General features: G+C 32.7%; 1 protein-coding gene across 1 annotated transcript in view; it reads left to right on the top strand.

Moving 5' to 3' along the window:
* The first annotated feature begins 3,624 nt into the window (after positions 1-3,624).
* The window catches only part of LOC146998950 (poly(A) polymerase alpha-like), a 37,380-nt gene continuing 20,462 nt past the window's right edge, over positions 3,625-20,542 (top strand). The window contains exons 1-6 of the mRNA XM_085810277.1: positions 3,625-3,876; positions 9,856-9,965; positions 12,864-12,917; positions 18,040-18,088; positions 18,244-18,333; positions 18,432-18,570. Of these exons, the coding sequence (XP_085666403.1) occupies positions 3,819-3,876; positions 9,856-9,965; positions 12,864-12,917; positions 18,040-18,088; positions 18,244-18,333; positions 18,432-18,570 (500 nt within the window). The 5' untranslated portion in view covers positions 3,625-3,818. The remainder of the gene's footprint in view (positions 3,877-9,855; positions 9,966-12,863; positions 12,918-18,039; positions 18,089-18,243; positions 18,334-18,431; positions 18,571-20,542) is intronic.

Raw genomic sequence — 20,542 nt, 5'->3', positions numbered from 1 at the left:
GCTTAAGTGTCTTGATTATGCTTTTAATTTCCTTCGGGGAAGTAAACTGGATGTGCCTTTGTGGAGTAAAGTTACGTATAAAGTTGATTGCTTCGTTTGCTTCATCTTCAGTATCCGAATTGGTAGAAGGGAGGGGTTGATAGATTTTTTCTTGCTCTTCGGCCATGAGGTCGGCAATGTCTTGATCAGAATAGTAATTAATTCCGGAGTGTTCTATTGCATGTTGAGTATAGCTGTTGTTGTTTTTGAGAGAGCGTGCAATTTTCCAGACGTTTTCATGATTTGGCTCCAATTTCAAGGAGGTGATCCCATTTTTGAGTTCTGTACTCTTGGATATCCAACTTAATTTTGCGATTAAGATAATTAAGATGTCTTTTATCAGTGGGATTTCTTGATTGATGCCAAGTCTTGATAGCTTCATTTCTAAGTTTGATTGTGTTTCTAATCTGAGTAGGAAGAGTTTGTGAATTTTTTTCTTTAACAGAGTAAGAAGCGTTGGAAATAGCGTTTTGTATATTAGTTGTGAATTTACGAATTTCCTTTTCAATTGCATAGCTGTGCGGGTAATGGTTATTGCAGTTATAATTTTGAAGTAAATGGTTAACCAAAGTCCAATTGGTCTTGGTGAGGTGTTTCTTTAATGGATGATAAAATCCGTAGAAGTCAAAAGTGACTGCAGGTGATCCGAGTTTAAATCATGTGTAACTTCCAAATGTGGTGTTTGATCAATATTTTTAAGTAGTAACACATCCAGGATGTCTCCGGTGCCATCGTAGTGAATTCTAGTAGGGGTAAATGGAGCGACTATTTTAAGGTCTTGATTTAAGAGGTAATTATTAAGAAAATTTCTGTTGGTATTATTAAATCTAGAGTTCCATGCTTGATTTTTAGCATTGAGGTCACCCGCAATTAAAGTTGGGAAATTGGCAGCAGTGAGGTTGTTTAAATCAGTATCGTTAAGTCTATTGCCGGGGTGGTTGTAAACAGAAATGAATAGATATGCTTCGTTCAGTCCACTATAAATAATGGCAGCAGATTTTTCAATATTGCCAGTGTTTGGGATTTCAAATTTAGCAAAACGGAGGTAATTTTTAATTATGATTGCAGTGCCGCCGCCTCTGTTATGATTTCTGTCATCGCGGATAGTCTAATACCCGGGAAAGTTGATTCGATGGGATTTTCTTAGATGGGTTTCATTGAGTAGCATTATGTTTATATTATTAGTAATAAGAAAGTTTTTAATTTCTTCTTTTTGTTTTTGCACTCCATTTGCATTGAAGAATGTAATTTTAAGGAAGCACTTGCTTGTGGCGATTACTTTATGGGCATTTTTGTATGGATCAGAAGTCATAATCTAATGATGAGAAGTATTCGATAGCTGCCATGACAACTTCAATTTTGTTCATTATATTTTTTGCTTCTTTGAAACTGGTGAGAAATTCTTTTGCTTTAGTAAGCTGCTGTTTTATCCATTCGCAGAAGGAGGGTGGCTCCAGTTCTTGTTTTTGAGTAGGAGGAGCGGATACATCCGCTTGCATGCTGGTAGTTTGTGCAGCAGCTGGTAACGCCGGGAAATCGGCTTGGTTAAGCCGAAATGCCGGTTGCTGTTGTTGAGTTCTTTCTAATTTACGGTTTTCTACAGCTTTTTTAAGGTTGTTGGGATGAAATTTACATGATTTTGATGAGCTGACATGGTCTAAACCACACACGGCACATTTTGCTGGATGTAAATTTTTATCTTGTTTGCAGGTGTAACCTTCATGAGGGCCTGCGAATTTTTGGCATCTGGGCTTATAATTACATTTTTCCTTTATATGCCCATATCTTTGACACCTATGACACTGTACAGGTCCTGGGCGGCTTTTATAAGAACATACAAGGACATCAAGTCCGCGTAGCGTAGTAATGTTGAATATTTTCTTCCCGTCATTATTTCTCTTCGTCTCGACGAGAAAAACAGGTAGTTTAATTACTTTTCCATCTTCGAATTTTTCTATTTGTTTAATTTTAGTAACGGGAATTCCCATACTTGCAATTTCTCGTTGGATAATTTCCGGATTGGAAGTTCTAGGCAGCTTTTTAATAATTGCTTTTAGCGGTTTCTCATTTTTAAGTTTATATGAGTGATAAGGGATATCCCGTTTTGTTAATAAGTCAGTTGCTATGCGATAATCTTCTGCGTTGAAGACTCTGATAGTAAGGGTGTCACCTTTTACGTTTCCTTTAATTTTAGTTATACCTAGAGCTTCAAACTCTTCTTTCATTTTGTCCCAGTTAGCTGTAAAATCCTGTAGGACAATAGGAGGGATGTGTGTGGCTGTTTTCCTGGGTAATATAAATTCTCCATTATTAACTTCATTGTTTTGATCAATTGATTCTTCATTATTTAGCTTTTCAAATTTATTTTGTTGAAGTGGTGGGGTAATTTCGGTTTCTGAAAACGTGCGTTTATTAGTGATACGTGGGGTTTTAAAGCCTTCGTTGTCAATTTCATTTTTCTTTTTCCTATTTTTATCACTATTGATGCATTTAATGGGGCTGTGTGGATTTTGGGGTGGGATATCTTTTTTAAGATCCTTCATGTTTTGAGTCAGTTTTTGAGGAGATTTAGTAACAGAATTATTCTGTTTCTCAGTTAGGTCTTTCGATTTCACATTCTGAGTAACTTTTTTGGGGGAATTATCAGTAGAGATGCATTTTTTCTCTGTACCCTTATTATTATTGCTTTTTATCGCGGGGTTACTGTTACTTCTTTTGAGTGGTTTGTTTAAGCTAATGAACATGTCACAAATTTTGAGCTTAGCTGAAATTGTTTCAAGATCATTAACGATCTGCTCGGTTTTTTTTTTTTTTTTTTTTTTTTTTTTTTTTTGAGGGGCTGCATTTAAGATTTGATATTCATCTAGGAGTTGGTCTTTCATTTGGCATATATTTTCGAAAGTAGGTTTACCTACTTTGGTAACAATCCACATAAAAGCAGACATATTGCAGTCATTTTTTAATCCGAATTCCTCAATGTGCGATTCCTTAATTCCAAAATTGGAAAATTTACATAGATCAAATATTTGTTGCATAATCTGACCGTTTGCCATCATGCAGTCTTAATAAACCTGACGTACAAGAGAACAAAGGGAGAGATCTTACTGCATTTTCCTGTGAAGAGAATCAATCCGTATCCGTAATCCAAGGAGCGGTCCGTAGCCGGAGTTCTCGAGGGAAAACCAAAACGAGGCGGTTCAGTGCCGGTTTGCGAGGGCGAACACCAAAGCAAGCAGAAGCGGAGCTGAAAAAATCCCTGTCTCGTCTCTATGAGCTCAGCGACAGGAATCAGAAATGATACCAGAAATATCCAGGAAGCGAAGCGAAGTCGCCACAGTGGGATAGGCTTACCACAGCAAGGCTTAGCGAAGCATGTGACCAATTAACGTAACTTATTTTTCGTCCATAGGTCACCAATTACGGCAGGTGCGTTCTGCATATTCACAAATAAGCTACTTATTCAATCAATCCCATTTATTTTTAATTTACATAGTGAAAAAAAAGAACATTCTACAAAAACATATCATGCAGCGTACTTGCACGCTAGCGACAACGGCACAAGCACGAGGAAGAACTGACTACAACAAATCAGTTCACTTCACTTGAGAGAAAAGTAAAGAGTTTAGTTGCAGCACTGCTATACAAGAAAAAAACAAAGTTAACATTTAATTTAAAAGTTCGTTGCATGGTTCCTGCAGTCGCACCAAGTCGCAAAATTTAGGACCCATAGAAACTGCATCAGATATCTAGGGCCTGCCCTCAATAAGGTTTAATTAAGTATGTGTGAGAATTTATTTATTCAGAACTCTGATAAGCATGTGCAAGAAATAGACATAGGTAAGTATAATAAATAACTAATACAATTCAGGCTTAATTGTCTATGTGTGGGATAGAAGGAAGATAAAATGTAACAGAACAACTTGTCATTAGTTCCCAAGCTCATGATGCACAGCCAAATATGTATAATGAGGGATAGCTAAATTTGATGATGATAAATGCTAATTTTAAAGGTTTTCGGATATCACAAAACAAAATTGAAATTTTTGAATTAAAAGATTTTGTAAAGAAATGTGGAGAAATGGTAATAAATGAAGATGATATAAAAGAAGTTTTTCATTGTGATAACAATGCTTCTCAATCATCAATCAATTAATGAATGGTGAAATTTATAGTATGGTTCTATATCCAGAAAATACCACTACCGATAGTGAAAAAAGTGACAGAGAAGTTACTGTAAATGAGAAAATTTCGATTGACAAGTTAGTCGGAATTCTCGAAACAGCAGTCACAGAACTTTAACAATGTAACTAAACAAGAGATTATGTCTGGCTACAGAATCAAAGAGAAAGTATAATCACAAAAAACGAAGCAATTTAAACAACTTGCATTGAAATTTAATGTTTAATAAGGTAAACATATAAATATTAAGCTTTTTTTTTTTTTTTTTTTTTTTTTTTTGTAAATTTCGATACCCTTTAGATCATAAATACTTCATTATTTCATAAATCACGATTTCATATTTTTAATTTTATAATTTCTACATATCATCTTACTAGATTTAAACTGATGATCTATTATCTGAAAAAATCCGGAATCCTCAAAGTCCCGACGAGTTCGGACTTTGTACTGCATATGAATTAACATTTTGCTCATTTTGAAAAGAGAACAGGCAAGAAAATGTATTTTGTTGCTTATAATATAGAGTTCTTTTATGCTGTAATTTTTATTTATATATTGATTATATTTAAAAGTAGTAAATGTGGTCATTATGAGTGTTTTGGGAACTATAATATGCAAATATTTTTTTGTGTGGGTTAACTGCTGTGGAGCTTTATTCCCTGCGCTTATCAAAGGAAAAGTATAAACTCATTAGGAATTTCAGGATTGTTTTTCTAATGGCTATGATTAAGCAATCCACATTCAATTTTGAATTCAAACAAAATATATATCTTTATAGAGCTCTATATAGTAAATTTATCATTATTTTTAAATTTATTATTATTTATTTTCAATGCATTATCTGCTTTTTCTTGGATATGTATGAAAATAAATATTTTAATACAAATACATTGTATCATATCATATTTTGATAAATATATTTAATCTTATATTTGAGATTATTTAGTATCTTTCATGCCTGCACAGGGTTTGTAGCGGTCCTTACAAGTACTTATAAGTCTTTATATTTGAAAATAAAATATAAAAGCCCTTATAGGTGCTTGCGTTTTCTCTAAAGCACTTATTTTTTTTTTTTTAGTGCTTATGTTTTGCTTTTAGTGACCTTTTTTTTTTTTACGAAGACACATTTTTTTCCCCCGCACCAAAGCCGAAATTAAATAAACAACTTTCTTCCTTATATGGAATGTCAGATGGTGAATTATACTCCGAGAAATAGCTTTTCGTCCCTTTCTCTGCATTAACATAACCTTTGGTGCACGCGAGTTCTGACAGGTGCACGTTGTTCTATTGGTCAAAGAATTTCAAAAGCGATAGAAAATTTCAATTTCCGGTACATTCTGTATTCTTTTGCTTCCATACAATACTACACACGTTTGAATTTCTATCAAGATTTTAATAATTTACATTCTCGTTCTGCGTGGTCAGTTCGTGTTTATTATGATCGGTATGTTTATATTATGAGCATATGTATGAATATTTATAATATATTTGCAGTGACTGCTGAAGTATAGATTAAACTTTAAAAATGGGTAAATGTGTTTTAACACAGATTATTTTTCTAAGGAATAATATTCGGAAGGGCATAAATAAAGTGAAAGTAATCAAATAGTCAAAAAAAAATTTTTTTTTTTCAATGCATTATATAGTACGGAACTCTCCCCTTTCTCTGCAAAATCTCGACTATTGAAACCGTTACAATTCGCAGCAAAATGAGCAACGAATTTTTTTTTTTTTTTTTTTTATTGGTCACTTTCCAGTCTGGATTAAATAGGACTAAAAATTCTGCAGTCTACCAACCTAAGCGATGAATGATTCTATTCTAGAAATTTAACGCAGTTTGTTCAAAATTAGAATGAAAAACACCCCAGGTTGGTAAATCTCTTAATTAATCAATATGAGTAAGACAGGGATATCGTGCGGTGCGTGACGTGTCCTGCTCAATAACAAATATGGCAAATGGGCGCATGACGGTGAAAACCGGATGAAGCAAAAGAGCATTTTCCTTTATTTATTCTCAAAGTACCGGGAGCTGTTGATTCCAGTTGCATAATATCACATGCCGAAGAATGAAGGCGCAGGTATTGACCAATAACGTATGCAGTATTTTGCAGAGATAAAAAGAGTTTTACTGTACTTGCTAAAGCACATTATTTTTCAGTTCCATTGGGCTATTTTTATATGATGTACATATCGAAATGTCAAAAGCATTATTTAGCTGAAAAATATAAAGAATGGCTACCCCTTCCACTTTTATCGGTTGTGCTCGACTATCTGGAATTTTCCGATATTTGGCAATTTCGGAGTATGCCAGTTAGTTAAGCTTGTATTGTTAAAGGATGACCGTATGAAGCAATTTCCCATCTTCTGATTTCAGAAAAGTTTCTTTTTTTACTTATTTTTACTTGAATTACTTTGCTTGCAGTATCTGTTAAGGGAAAACTGTTACACTATGAAAATTTAGAAAATGTTTGGAATTTTGATTTAAGTTAAATTATTTAAATAATAAATAATAATATTTATTTTTTCTATTTTGAACTTGAAATTTCATCATTAAATCTTGTAATATAATCTTGTAATATAATCATTAAATCTTGTAATATAATTTAGTTCTGCATAGTTTTTTCCCCTTTCATTATAAACTAGTTCTGTAAATAGAACTTTTATTTGAAATTAAAAAATAAAAAAGAGTGTAATTGTTTTCCATGTTTGAGTAATGCTCATTCTCTCTTAATAAATGCTGAATTTCACATATTTTAAGTTACAAGTCTTAATTTAGGTAATTAGACAGCCCCCCTTTTTTTTCTTAAAATGTGCTTGTAAAGTGCTTATTTTTTTAACTGAAATGTGGCTACGAACCCTGGAAGAGCTTGTTGGATTTCAAGTGAACATAGTTTTTATTTTATTATGTGCTTCAATTTAACTTTACTTACTTTCCTTTAATTTTTTATTTAATGTTTGTTTGGCTACTAATAATTATTGTTAGTTTAGCTTCTTAGAAGTGGCAACAAAACAATTTATAGAATTAGGAAAATATGTTTTTGTAGTTAAGTTAGGCTTATTAAAGAAGAATGACATATTATTTGTATGAGTGATGTTTTACTCAAGTTAATAAATCAATACTTTAGAATATTTTTAGTAGTCTATTAGAGTCCATGATACGCTGGTAGCATAATAATTTATTTTGATGTGTAAGCGAACAGACTTAGGTCATTCCTTTGAGTTATCCCTTGCCCACACAATCCTCATAGGGGGAGTTACTATATAGCATCTGCTGACTTTGCCTGTTTAAAACTAGCAGTGTGGACATCTCAAAATTTTGCTTTTGGTACTTTTCCATTATATGCCTGCCATACATTTTGGTGGGTGGTTTTAGGTAAATAATTTGTAGGTACAAGAATAGTTTACAGATGGTGCACACCTACTCACAAAAGGTACTAATGTTATTATTTTTGTATATAATTATATTTCAAAAATATAGTAGTTTGTGGTAAAAAGTCGTGGTGCTTTCTGGTTATCCACAGCCACACAAAAAACCACGAAAAAAATATGAGGGAACACATAATGTCTCCAAAAGTACATGGTAAGCCACAGTGTCATCAAAAAATATTTATGTGGCAACCCAGGTATGCACACAGCATTCGTCGAGATGGAATTCCACTTCTCTAGACACTTTTGCAAGTGTGACTGTGTGGTCCTGTAGAGACATTAGGTTATTTTGATATGGGGGACTTGAAAAATGAGCAATGCCCTCGCCAGCACTAGAACCTGGACTTCTCGAATGTGTGCCAAGTGTGCTAACTGTTACACCATGAATGCAGGTGACCCAAACAAGATTATAAGGTCTGTGTTTAGACCAGGTGGATCAGGTCATATTCCTTTCATTTGTAACCTTATGTATCCCCCCTTTTAAAGGGTGACTGGGAATTAGGAGACCCAGTCACCAAACCCTGATGGTGAAGAATCATCATCCACCACCTTTTAGTTGAGGCCCCACTGTAGATACATTAGGTTATTTTGATACCGGAGATGCAAAAAATGAGCAATGCCCTCGCCAAAACTTAAACCTGGACCTCTCTACTATGCAGCGAGTGTGCTAACTGTTACACCATGAAGGCATGCTGAAAGGAGGGAGAAAATACGTTATAGTACCTCCTATGGAAATTTTAGCATAATGGTGGACTGGCTTGCCTTAATTCCTTACGACATCATGTAGCTCTTTTTTTCTTTCACATTTCAGGATTTTGGTGCCAGTTTTGTGCAATTTCCTGATTTTTTTTAGTGAAAGCTGATTGCTTTATACATAGGATAAACAACAGCACAAAAACCTGGCAAGTGTGCTTGCTTTGTATGGAATGTAAAAAAATAAGTGACATTAGATTCATCGTTAAATTGGATGTAAATATACCAAAGCGAGCATTTCTTTCCAAAGTTGCCCATAAGTTTGTGAACGCTTTCCACAGTCACTAACAAGTTTGTGACTTTTCGTGACTGGAGGTGCAGATAATCGGAAAGTATCAAAATCTTGATTAAATTAGTATAAAACTGTTAGTGAGTTTGAATTAGTTAGTAAGGATTTAATATAAAAATTAAAAAGATATTATGTAAACAAAACTCGGACCTGATTTACAACCTGGAAAATTGACTATTCTGCTTAACTTCTACTCACAAGATGGTCAGAATTCTTTTTTGTGCAATAACAGAAATAACTGCATTATTCCCATGAAAGAATTAAGTTAATCACAAGGATTATGTATTTTCACTGGTTTGTTAATTGTGTTAAATTTTTAAATGTTTGTTATTTCTGGATATTTCAGTATCTACAGTTTGGTTTCGGGATACTTTTTCATTATGCACCTGCCACGTATTTGGGAATTTTTTTTTAAATTGAAAATACAGAATTAAATGTGTTACACTAAACACGCACACACAAGTGTATGGTCTGGTCCCCAGTTGGTGTTATCATTGGGTCTTTGTGGACATTTGGGTTTTCTATCTTAGGTACCAAAAAGGTGGCTGGTACATAATGGAAAAGTACCAGTTTTAGTTTATTTGATTATGGCAAAGCATGCATTCTTATAGGGAGGGATGTCTTCATGCAGGACTTTCTAAAGGAAACTGGCTCGTATCCATGTTCCACATGAAAATGACCATGCAGCCAGTCTTTTTAGATGGAATAGAATCCAGTTCAAGCTACTAGTGTCCACTAACGTTACCACTTGACTTCTGGATTAAAGGGAGGGATGTTTTCATGCAGGACTTTCTAAAGGAAACTGGCTCGTATCCATGTTCCACATGAAAATGACCATGCAGCCAGTCTTTTTAGATGGAATAGAATCCAGTTCAAGCTACTAGTGTCCACTAACTTTACCACTTCTGGATTAAAAGGAGGGATGTTTTCGTGCAGGACTTTCTAAAGGAAACTGGCTCGTATCCATGTTCCACATGAAAATGACCATGCAGCCAGTCTTTTTAAATGGAATAGAATCCAGTTCAAGCTACTAGTGTCCACTAACTTTACCACTTGACTTCTGGATGAAGACTTGTAATTTATTTTTCTGAAAATGTATACAACTAAGATGTAGAATTTTGGAACTGAGAACTCTTTAAATATGGAAATAAATATTTTTCTTATTATAGGTGCTGACATCGACACACTTTGTGTTGCACCAAGCCAAATTGATCAAGCAGATTTTTTTACATCTTTTGTTGATTTATTGAAAGAACAGTGTGAAGTAAAAGGCCTACGGGTAAGTCAAGAAATATTTATTATACTTATTTGTTTGTTAATAATTAGTTCAAATTTATATAAATTTCCAGATTTTATTCCCGCTCTAAATTTTTATTTTTCTGAGAGTTGTAAGTGTGAAGTACGTAATAAAATGATTGTTTAATGTATTATAATATTATAATTTTTATATTTTACACATTATATCAGAAATACAATGAATAGTAGTAACTCTAGACTAATAATTCATTATAGACTTGCATTGGTTTGTAATAAGAACAGAATTTATTAATTTACTCTGGTGGGGGGAAAATGTATTTTAAACTGAAAATGAGGACATAAACTGCTATACATACTTTGAGACTCTGAAACCTTGATATGTTTATCTCTGCTGTGCAGATTTTGCAGACTGATAATTTGTGTAACATGAATAAAGGTACATTACCTTAAAAAGCCCTCCATGAAAACTTAACTTCATATAGGAAGATAACCTTCGAATGCATATAGTATAGATAAAAATAATCTTTAGATATATAAAGAAGATAACTAATCTTTCTGCGGCTATGGAACATTTGTTCCTGCAGAACATGATGACAGTTTAGCTGTTTATACTTAGAAGATAGTATTTTTTTTCCAATTCAGTTATAAAATTTGGTTTATTACTCTTTAGGCAGTTTATCTAATCATGTGGACAGACTTTGCTTATTTAATTATTCCAATCTGCTGTGTATAATTAGAAGTAACAAATGGTTTCATTGTTTTTGCTTTCTGTTGGATCGACAGAAGTGAGCAGATAAAGTGTTTGTGCCTAACTAAGAGCAAGCACCTCTGTCTACTATCTGCAAGAAGGCTGGTTTTGGGCAAAATTCATTGTTTCCAAAAATATAAATATATAAGAAGAAGGCAGAGAAGTATACAGTACAGAAGCAGAATCTTCTGATTGGTTGATATAAATAAAACAAGAGTTTCCATGCAATTTTTTTCCTCATTGTCATGAAATATTATGGATACTTATTCAAAAAATATTGCTGAACCCAAATATTTTCTCCTAAGGTAGAAATATGTTGTTCAAACTAATTCTGGGAATAACAATATTTCTTGGAAGGTTCTTTTATATTAAGGTTTCTTTTTATATTTCATGCTATTAGGTCTGCTAAGGTCAAATATTTGCCAAATATTTTCTCCTAAGGTAGAAACATGTTGTTCAAACTAATTCTGGGAATAACAATATTTCTTGGAAGGTTCTTTTATATTAAGGTTTCTTTTTATATTTCATGCTATTAGGTCTGCTAAGGTCATTAGCATTAGTGAATGTGCTTATGGCAATCATGTGAATATAGAATTAGTAGGTATAGAAGGGATGATGCTATAAAAGCATTATGTGGAAACTTATGATGTCTATTGTGTATGTAATTGAAATTAATTCATGCATTTTATTGAATATTTTATGATGTCAAGTTGTGAAGCTTTAAATAATTTTTTCGGATTTTATACATGAAAGCTTCTTAGCACATGTTGCTGAAAACTGCACATTAAAAGTTATTTGTGCTAAATTAAGACTCAAGTAATTGTACTTAAAACCTGTTTAATACAGTCAAAAGTCGTTAATTCGGACACCCATAATTCGGAAAGATCTATAATCCGGACATCAAAACTAAAAACTTTCTGCGCATGCGCCGCGTTGACACATGCGCGGAGGCGTTCACGCGTGCGCGTAAGACCTTTTACGATTGCGCATATGAGTGTGCGCAAGTGCAGAATACGTTTTCGCGTGCGCATTTTATGTATAATGGACGTATAAGCTAAATAATTATCTATTTCAGTTAATGTTGATGATTGCGTTGTTCCTTAATTTTCGAATTGCATCCGGCTTATTATTTTTTGCAGACTGTAAGAGCAATTTTATAAAAGTAAGCTTAAACTTTCGATTATATCAAATAGAATTTACGATATATATTTGTTAATATGTAAAGGATCTAAAGCGAAAGTATGTTTTGAAATCCGAAATCTGTTTATCAATTTCACGCTGCTCGGCGGCGGGCGCGTAATGAATTGGAAGTTGATTTGTCAGCACTATCTTTATCTTCAGCGCAGATGTTTTTATTTTATTTGGCTTATAATTCCTTACCAAATGTAGTATTTCATCTCGATATGCTCCGTCTTTGATATGATTTAAAACAAGTTCCTCGTCATTATAATTCGCTTCCGATAGCGAAGAAAAGTGACAGAGGTTATTGAAAACAAAAAAATTTCGATTGACAAATTAGTCGGTGTTCTTGACACAGCAATTATAGGACTTGAACGGCGGAACTTTGTAACTGAACAAGAAATTATGTCTTTTTAATAGAATTAAAGAGAAAGTATTATCACATGAAACGAAGCAAAACTTAAACAACTTACATTGAAAGAAATGTTTAATAAAGTAAACAAATAAATATTAAGCTTTTTCTTTTTGCAAATTTTGATACCCTTTAGATCATAATTGTTCTTTATTTCATAAATTACGGTTTCATATTTTTAATTTTAGAATTTCTGCATGCCATCTTACGAGATTTAAACTGATGATCTATAATCCGGAAAAATCGATAATCCGGAATCGCCGAAGTCCCGACGAGTCCGGATTAACGACTTTTGACTGTATTATGAACGCCATTTGCAGTGATTGGCTAAATTGTTAAACAATGATTAGTACTGTTTTAGATCATGTAAATGAAAGGAGGGTTCAGTTATTAGTTTTTCATATAAAGTTATAATTAAATTTGTTATAATTAAAGCCAAGAATAAATGTGTTTAAAACGTGATTGAAACATCATAGGCATGTTTTTTTCTCCCTCGAGTGTAATGTAAATTAAAGAACGGTATTATGTAGTATTTTAATGGTTTATGACTGATTTCTAATATATTTTATCTGTTTTTGTAGACTATAGAAGATGCATTTGTTCCTGTCATTAAACTGAATTTTAATGGAATTGAGGTATATTTTTAAATGCTTTTTATGATTTTTTTTTTAATTCCTTATAATTTCAACTAAAATGGATCTTTTCTTTATTTTGCTAATACTTGTCCATGAGCTGAATTTTTAATATGGTTTAAGTGTATTCTTTATATTATCTGGCTTAGCTTCCCTTTCTTGTAAGTGTCTGCGTTGAAAAAGGAAGTCAAATAATGTGGTAAAAGTAAAGTTTAGGGTATCCCTTGTCGATTTTTGGCGGTACATGGATATCAAGTTTGTGCAATTCTTTGACTCGTTATTTTGGCTTGCGAAGCGGCGATTTTTGTGCCTAAAATCGCTAGTACACAAAGCCAAAATAACAAGACAAACAATTGCAGAAACTGGGTATCCATGTACAGATCAATCACTCCCTTGATTTTATCCATGTACCCGTCTACCTATTTTCACTTAAAAAAAATCCCAGAATTGCACAAACTTACATTGTGCACTCCCTTCGCTTTGTCCATGTACACATCGATATATTTTCACTTAAAAAGTCAAAGGAGCACCAAATTCTACAATACAGGTAAACAAAAAATACATAATCTCAATAAACTACATTTTAAACCAAACAATAAAATGTATACATAAAAAAGGAAAAACATGTTATACATTTAAGCACTACAAAAAGCAAATATTCACTTATCCTATTTAGAAGTTCCTTCGTCTTTAGTCTGTGGCACACAAAATTCCTTAACAGCATCCAAAAACATCCTAAAATTATCTGAACTCGAATCCATATATCAGCGTCACCACATAATTCACAAAAATAAGAGTAAAAAATATCCTGCTTAGTACCTGACTGTCGATGACACTTTTTTCGAAAATCTCTCTTCACTACACTCCACATACCTTCAATATTATTTATACGAGTTCCCATTTCTAGATCTTTAAACGTGAGTGCATGATTTACAGAAAGGTAAACAAACTCGTGATCAGAAAGACAATTATAGGACTTCCAGTCAGATATTAGTTGTGCCTGGCAAAATATTTCGTTTGATTACATCCAATAAAGTTTCTATCCTCAACCACTTCAAAAAAACACCTTCCGGTCCCTCGTTCTATTCCACCAAACACCTACTTTCCCACCACTTGTTTACCTCTATTATACTTCCGCTTCTCAAATTTACTTTCATCTATTTCAACAACAAGTCCCACACCCCCAATCTTTTCACCTTTCCTTTTTCTTTTCTGACTGAAATATCCAGTCATTACCGGCTTATTATTGTTTATGTTCTATTCCGTCTTGATGATTTTCGAGTTCGCTTCATACACCCAGAGCCACGTAAAAATCATACTCAAATGACTTTTTTCAAACCAAGTACACTTTCTGATCGAATGCTTCACATAGTGACCATCAGAACCTTTCTCCCTACAAAGCTATTCAAATCCATCTAAACAGTTTTTATGTTCGTTGGACTAGATGCATATCCTTCCTACATACAGGACACTTATAATGGCTAAGTAAACCTTCATTTACACACCAGTCAATTAACGCTCTTTTCCCCTTTCGTTCCAAATCATACAGAAACTTGAAATTAATCTTACTACATTCAGCCATTCTACCGTCTAAACAATAAAACCAATACCCACCACAAAAACGCTTACATAACATCCCATGATTCAAAATTTCCCAGAATCATGCACCCGATTATGTCACAATATGGTTTCCATAACATTCAACTACTCGGGCTACCATAAATGAAACAAACAACTTGGCAATAAATGAAACAACAAACTTCGCCGTAATATAACGAGTACGTTAAGGTGTACTCTAACCAATAATGTATTTGAAAAGAAGAAAGGGGGAACAAATTTTTTATCTGACTTCTTTGTTCATTTTTTATTTTCAAATGGGTATTATCTCGTGTTTTGCTTTTTGTATGTATTCCATATTGCCATCTAGATTACACCAGGATGATATAAACACAGAGTGGTGCTTATTAGCCCCAAAGAATTCATAATATTTTTTTATTTATAAATTTTTAAATGTAGTCATATTTCTAAGAAATCTTGTAATGTTTACTCTTTTCTTTATTAGTTTTCTTTTATGCATTCCTGAACATAGGATAATAAATATACAACTACTACTACGAATAATAATGGTAGTAGTATGCTCCACAAAGTGTTATTTAAAGCATGTGCTAAGATGTTTTAACCTTTTACACGCCAATGTTCCATAAATGGAACATTGAATTTAAAATTTCATAAAAAACACAATTTTATTAATATTGCTTTGTATAAATTATTACATGGAGAGAAAATATAGATTGATGTTTTAGAAGAAATATAATTCTTCTAAAAGAAAAATTATCTTGATAAAAATATTCATTATTTCACCTTTTTTCCTTCTTTTCTAAGAGCAAAATTCAGAAATTCGTATGAAATTAAAAATTCAACAAATGTTTCTAAAACTCAATGAGGATATTTAAAAAGGATAATTTTATGCATAGACAGTAAGTTATCATAGACAGATGATTATTATTTTTTACAATGAGGTAAGAAATGTGGATGTTCCAGAAAGGGAACATTGACGTGTAAAGGTATATTTTTTAACATGATGGAATTACTTTGATTGTCATGAATAGAGGCACGGAGGAAGATTTTCCAAATGTGAAAAGTTCCAATAAGTGTAGAAAACGGATGTTTATGACTGTTACTCTGTTTACGTCTCTTGTATATCCCTCCCCCTCTCCTTTCACACAGTCCCAAAAGGGTTTGACTCACAGCTGTTAGAGAAAAGCACGTGGCGTTTCTTGATAGGCTAGATGCTAGAGGTTGTTTATGACTCAGTGAAAAAGGCATATATTTTGAAGTATGGATTTCATTATTTTCCCATTGTTTGCATTTTTTTCAGTTTGTGTAGATACGCTACGCTGATAAGATGGCTTATTCAAAACCATTTCAGACTATTGAAGAAGCATTGGAATATTTTTGTACATTATCAGATGATGAAGAATGTATTGATAATTGTCAACTGCCTCCAGAAGAAACTGGATGTTTGACAGATGAGGAAGATGTAAATCAAAATACTTTTGAGCCTGTTCTGCCAGTGGATGTATGTGAAAAAATCGAAATTTCTAATAAAATAGATGATGGTGAAATATCTCGAGAAATTTCATTCGATCCTCAAGAACCGTCATCTTCAAAGGGAAGGAAGAATTTGAAGCGAAAACTAACTGTGAAAGAGGAAAACATTGAAAATCGGTGGAGGAAAAATTTAAATTTTAACAAAATTCTAAAAACTGGCAGCATTGAAAATATTTGCGAAGTATTTTCTGAACTAGTTACTTTATCTCCAGTTGAGATTTTTCCTAACTAGAGAATATTTGCAGCATTTAGCAAATATGACAGGTCTTTACGCAATGCAGAAAGGAGAAGTTTTAGCTGTAGATGAAAACGATATTGGAGAGTTTTTTTGGATTACTGTTGTTTAGCAGGTATCATCAGGTTAGTTTAGAATTACTATAAATTTCGTTTCGGTATTTTGCGTGGATTCACTTATTAAACTGTTGCCACCAAATATTATCGCCCTGTGTTCATTATTTAAATAAATTAAATAATGAAGAATTTGCATAAATGTATGTATGTTTCTCACATTGTAATAAAACAACAGTACCTAGAGCCATGAAATTTTAAATAACGTAATCCTCCTCCGAATATTTGCATCCGAAAGTTCAAATTTGGAATTTGATTTTTTATCTATTTCATATTTTGTAAAGCATTTATGAGTTTTTGATTAAGAAACTCAACGATTTCAATGCGAGCAATAGCAACACTGTATGGGGGGGGGACATTTTTATCTCCAGCACGTAAAACTGTGTATTGGAAATTCTAAAGATATGCTCATTTAAAAATTATTTTGTGATTTTATATTGCTGTTGAATTGAATTTTATAGTTTAAGTGTGAAGAATATGGCATTTAATAAGTAAAATTCACACAGAAAACGTTAAAACAAAAATCCTTTGGGCATAATGTAAAATCTGAAAGCTTTCAGATTTTGATTTTTTAGAGTTTATATTTATTATTTTTTTTAATTTTATGTATTTATTTTTTAATTATATCTGTGGTCCAGAGCAGAACTGGCCTGAAAACACATAAAGGGAAAACATTTTCAAAATTTTTAATTGTAAATATTTCGAAAATTCCAGAAATAATTAAGTTAGTACTTCATAGTTGAATATATTATTCATTGTAACCACCTACAGCATGAGTGACAGGCTTCAAATAACCTTGGAAATGCGAACAAGTGCATTTTATAACCTCAAATGACAAATCTAGTAATGCTCTGCATATTTTCTTCCTCAGCTCACATTTTTGCATTAATTTCTGTAACTAGTGATCCTTTTAAATGCATCTTATACATAATAGTAATTTATCTGTGCATTGCAGTCAGGTGTATATGTAGACCACATATAGGGGGTAACATGGTCAAAAAAGTTATCCTTGAGGCATTTCTAAATCTTCCAATCCAGCTTGCTGGTATAGGGTCTTGCATGATCATTCATAACTTCATAAATCTAGAGTTTGAATTCTGATAGCCAGAATGTTTTGGTTCATTGTTAGACTTCATGCTCTCTGAAGTGATACTGCTTATCTTATATTTGATGGAATCTTGTGTCTCTCTTGCTGCTAGGCCCCCAAATCAAACCCAATTCCATTAACTGCTTCCTAATTCACTGAATTATACTTTTGAACAAAAATTCAACTTTTGATGTTATTAATGATCATGGCGCAACGAGAGCATATTATTGAATTCCTTCTCTTCTATTGAGCCAGTCATAATCATGTAGTTTGTTTGAGGTCTACATTCTCTAGTCTGACAGATGTCTTAGAATCTGGAACAAAAAATACAGATCAGGCAGGATCATTATTCTGCAGTTTCCCTGTGTGAACTGATGCCAGTTTTACTCACGCATTCTGCATAAAGAGGGTTGTGTAGGAATTGATTGGCCCAACATTGGCTGAGTAAATAAGACCACTGGACATAAGAAGTTTGTCACGGTTCAACTCATTCAGTGGTCTAATTACTCAGTTACTGATGGGCATCAGTCAAGAAACCCTTTATATACAGTTACCCTTTATATATCCTCTATATTCCAGGAAAATTTTCTTCTGTATGCCAAACTGGTATCAAGATGCCTACCACGATGACAAAGTAAGCTATCTTTTAAAAGTTTACATGTTTTATCTTTATGTGGGGGTGTGTGAACAGTGCTTTTTAAAAAATATGTACAGGAATTCTTTTTTCTCTTTAACTTACATATTTTTTTTATTTATTTATTTATTTATTTTTTTTTTATATAGGTTATCGTGTAACTGATGAGATTTATCGTCTAGTGCCCAACCCGGAAAGTTTTAAACTAACACTAGTTTGCATAAAATTTTGGGCAAAAAGTAAGTAATTACAGTATGTTTTGATAAATATAAATACATATTTACAATTTTGCTGATTTCGGATTGCATAAATAATAAAAATTATTTTTCTTTTCCAGAGAATGGATTATATTCTAATGTTTTGGGTTACTTAGGAGGAGTATCTTGGGCAATATTGGTTGCCAGAATATGCCAGTTGTACCCAAATGCCACTGCTGCTACTTTAGTTTACAAGTTCTTTTTCGTGTATTCCATGTGGTAAGCTATCTATTTCACTGTATTCATTTAATTTATACTTGAGTGTATTTCTTTGGTGATATAATAGAATAAAGATATGTTTAAAACACCGAGTACCTCCACATAAAAAAAGAGCTTTGTTGTTAATATTCCCTAACATCCAGTAATATATTAATAAACGATAATATTATATTTTGTTTTTAGATGATAATTAATTTACATTCTATAGCATGCATACAGTCCATGTGTATAAAAATTTAATTTTGTTCACAAAAATTTTATTTACAATTTTATGTAGAATTTGTTTTCTTTAGAATGCAAACAAATTTAAAAGCTTATCATAGTACCCAAACTAATAAAAGTGGCCTCTTACGCTAGCATATATTGTGCAGATTTGGATCCTAATGGTACTTAATGTGTTAAATAATCATTTTATTTCTCAAATTCATGAGATTCTCAATTAGTAACATTATTAAAGCATAATTCTTCTTGACTTTGTTGTAGAATTTCCTTATTCATTTAAGAAAGTGATGCCGAATATCTCCTGTGGTATATTTAATTGGTTAATTGATATAGTAAATAATAAAATTTAATATTTATAAATTTCTGACAAAAAGAATATTTTTATCCCTAAAAACAAAAGACTTTGAAATGAAGAAGCTTTCTCTCCACAAACGTCTGATGGTGAGAGAAACTCCCATTACCTTGTCTGTTATTCTTTTAAAGAGCATTCATTGAACTTACGCTCACCAGCAGCCGAGCGGTAAAGTTGCTGTACCAGTGTTCAGTTAGGTCTGAGTGTTATTTCGGTCCGAGGTTTCAATCATGTGAATGGGATGGCTGCATGGGTGTTTTCGTGTTTTTCCCCATGTGTAACATGTATATGAGCCAGTTTGCCTTCGAAAGTCCTTCCCCTTAGGCATCCCATTAGGAAGGCTCTCGAGATCTTCCCTTTAGATAGCTCTCGAGGCTTTGCCATAATTAAATAACCTAACCTAACCATTCATTGAACTTTGGGGCATGAGAAATAATCTGTTGATGTGAAGCTTCTGTAAAAGAACTTTGATTTTTTTCATTTGTATTGGAAAAATTGTGCCCTATTATATCTGTTTCCTAGGTTCTTATAAGTCTAAGATTACTTTAATTGTCCGTTAAGCTCTAGATTAATCAACTGAGGAATATGTTTTTTAGGATACTGTTTTTTAGGATTCTGTTGCTGACATTCAACTTCACTGGGATTAGTAATGCACATTTCGAACAATATTTTAGAGTGTTGTTTTGAAACTTCTGTTGTTATGTGTGTGGAGAAAGTATTAATATTTGGTACAACACTCTTCAAGTCTAAAGGGGAACAAAATTTTGTCCAAAAAATATGTGATTAACATTTTTTTTTATGTTCATTAAAAGAAGTAATAATATATTAAATTGAAGAAAAACTGAATGGAAAAAGTACATAGCAGCAGAGGTATTGACTAAATTAAAAAATACTAATGTCTCTGCTTACATTTTTGTTTTATTCAACAAGCCCCGGTTTTTGATTACAATTAGCTAAAAATCAAATCGAGCATGGCAGCTGGAAGTATAGTGATAGAAAATGGAATTTAAAGTGCTTATGTCTATTTAAACTCAAGTAGATACGATGTGTTAAGCATAGTATTGTGACACATTCTTATACAGAGCTGCCAACTCTATGAACTGTTAGGCATGAAACTTCTGATTTTTGATTGACCTCTCGCCAAACTGATTTACAGGTTGTTTCTTTGATCCTTCTTTTATTCCTAAAATTTGTAATGATTCTTATTAGCTTGGCATAACATTCGTATAATATAATAATTTTTGACTCCGAAGTGACTTAAATCTTTCACTAGACTACCTTTGAATAGAAATTAAGATAGTTTTATTGATGAAAAGTTATGCCATATTATTTGTAGGAGAGCAAAGATGTCCCAAAATGGGGCGATCCTATTCTCCAGTAACCACGATTAACGTTCAA

Source organism: Stegodyphus dumicola, chromosome 2 (genome assembly GCF_044657685.1).
Source record: "Stegodyphus dumicola isolate Sdum_Otavi_A_Nest chromosome 2, ASM4465768v1".
NCBI classification, from domain to species: Eukaryota; Metazoa; Arthropoda; class Arachnida; order Araneae; family Eresidae; genus Stegodyphus; species Stegodyphus dumicola.
The sequence above is the reverse complement of the archived record's forward strand: the minus strand, read 5'-3'. Positions and strand labels throughout refer to the sequence as shown.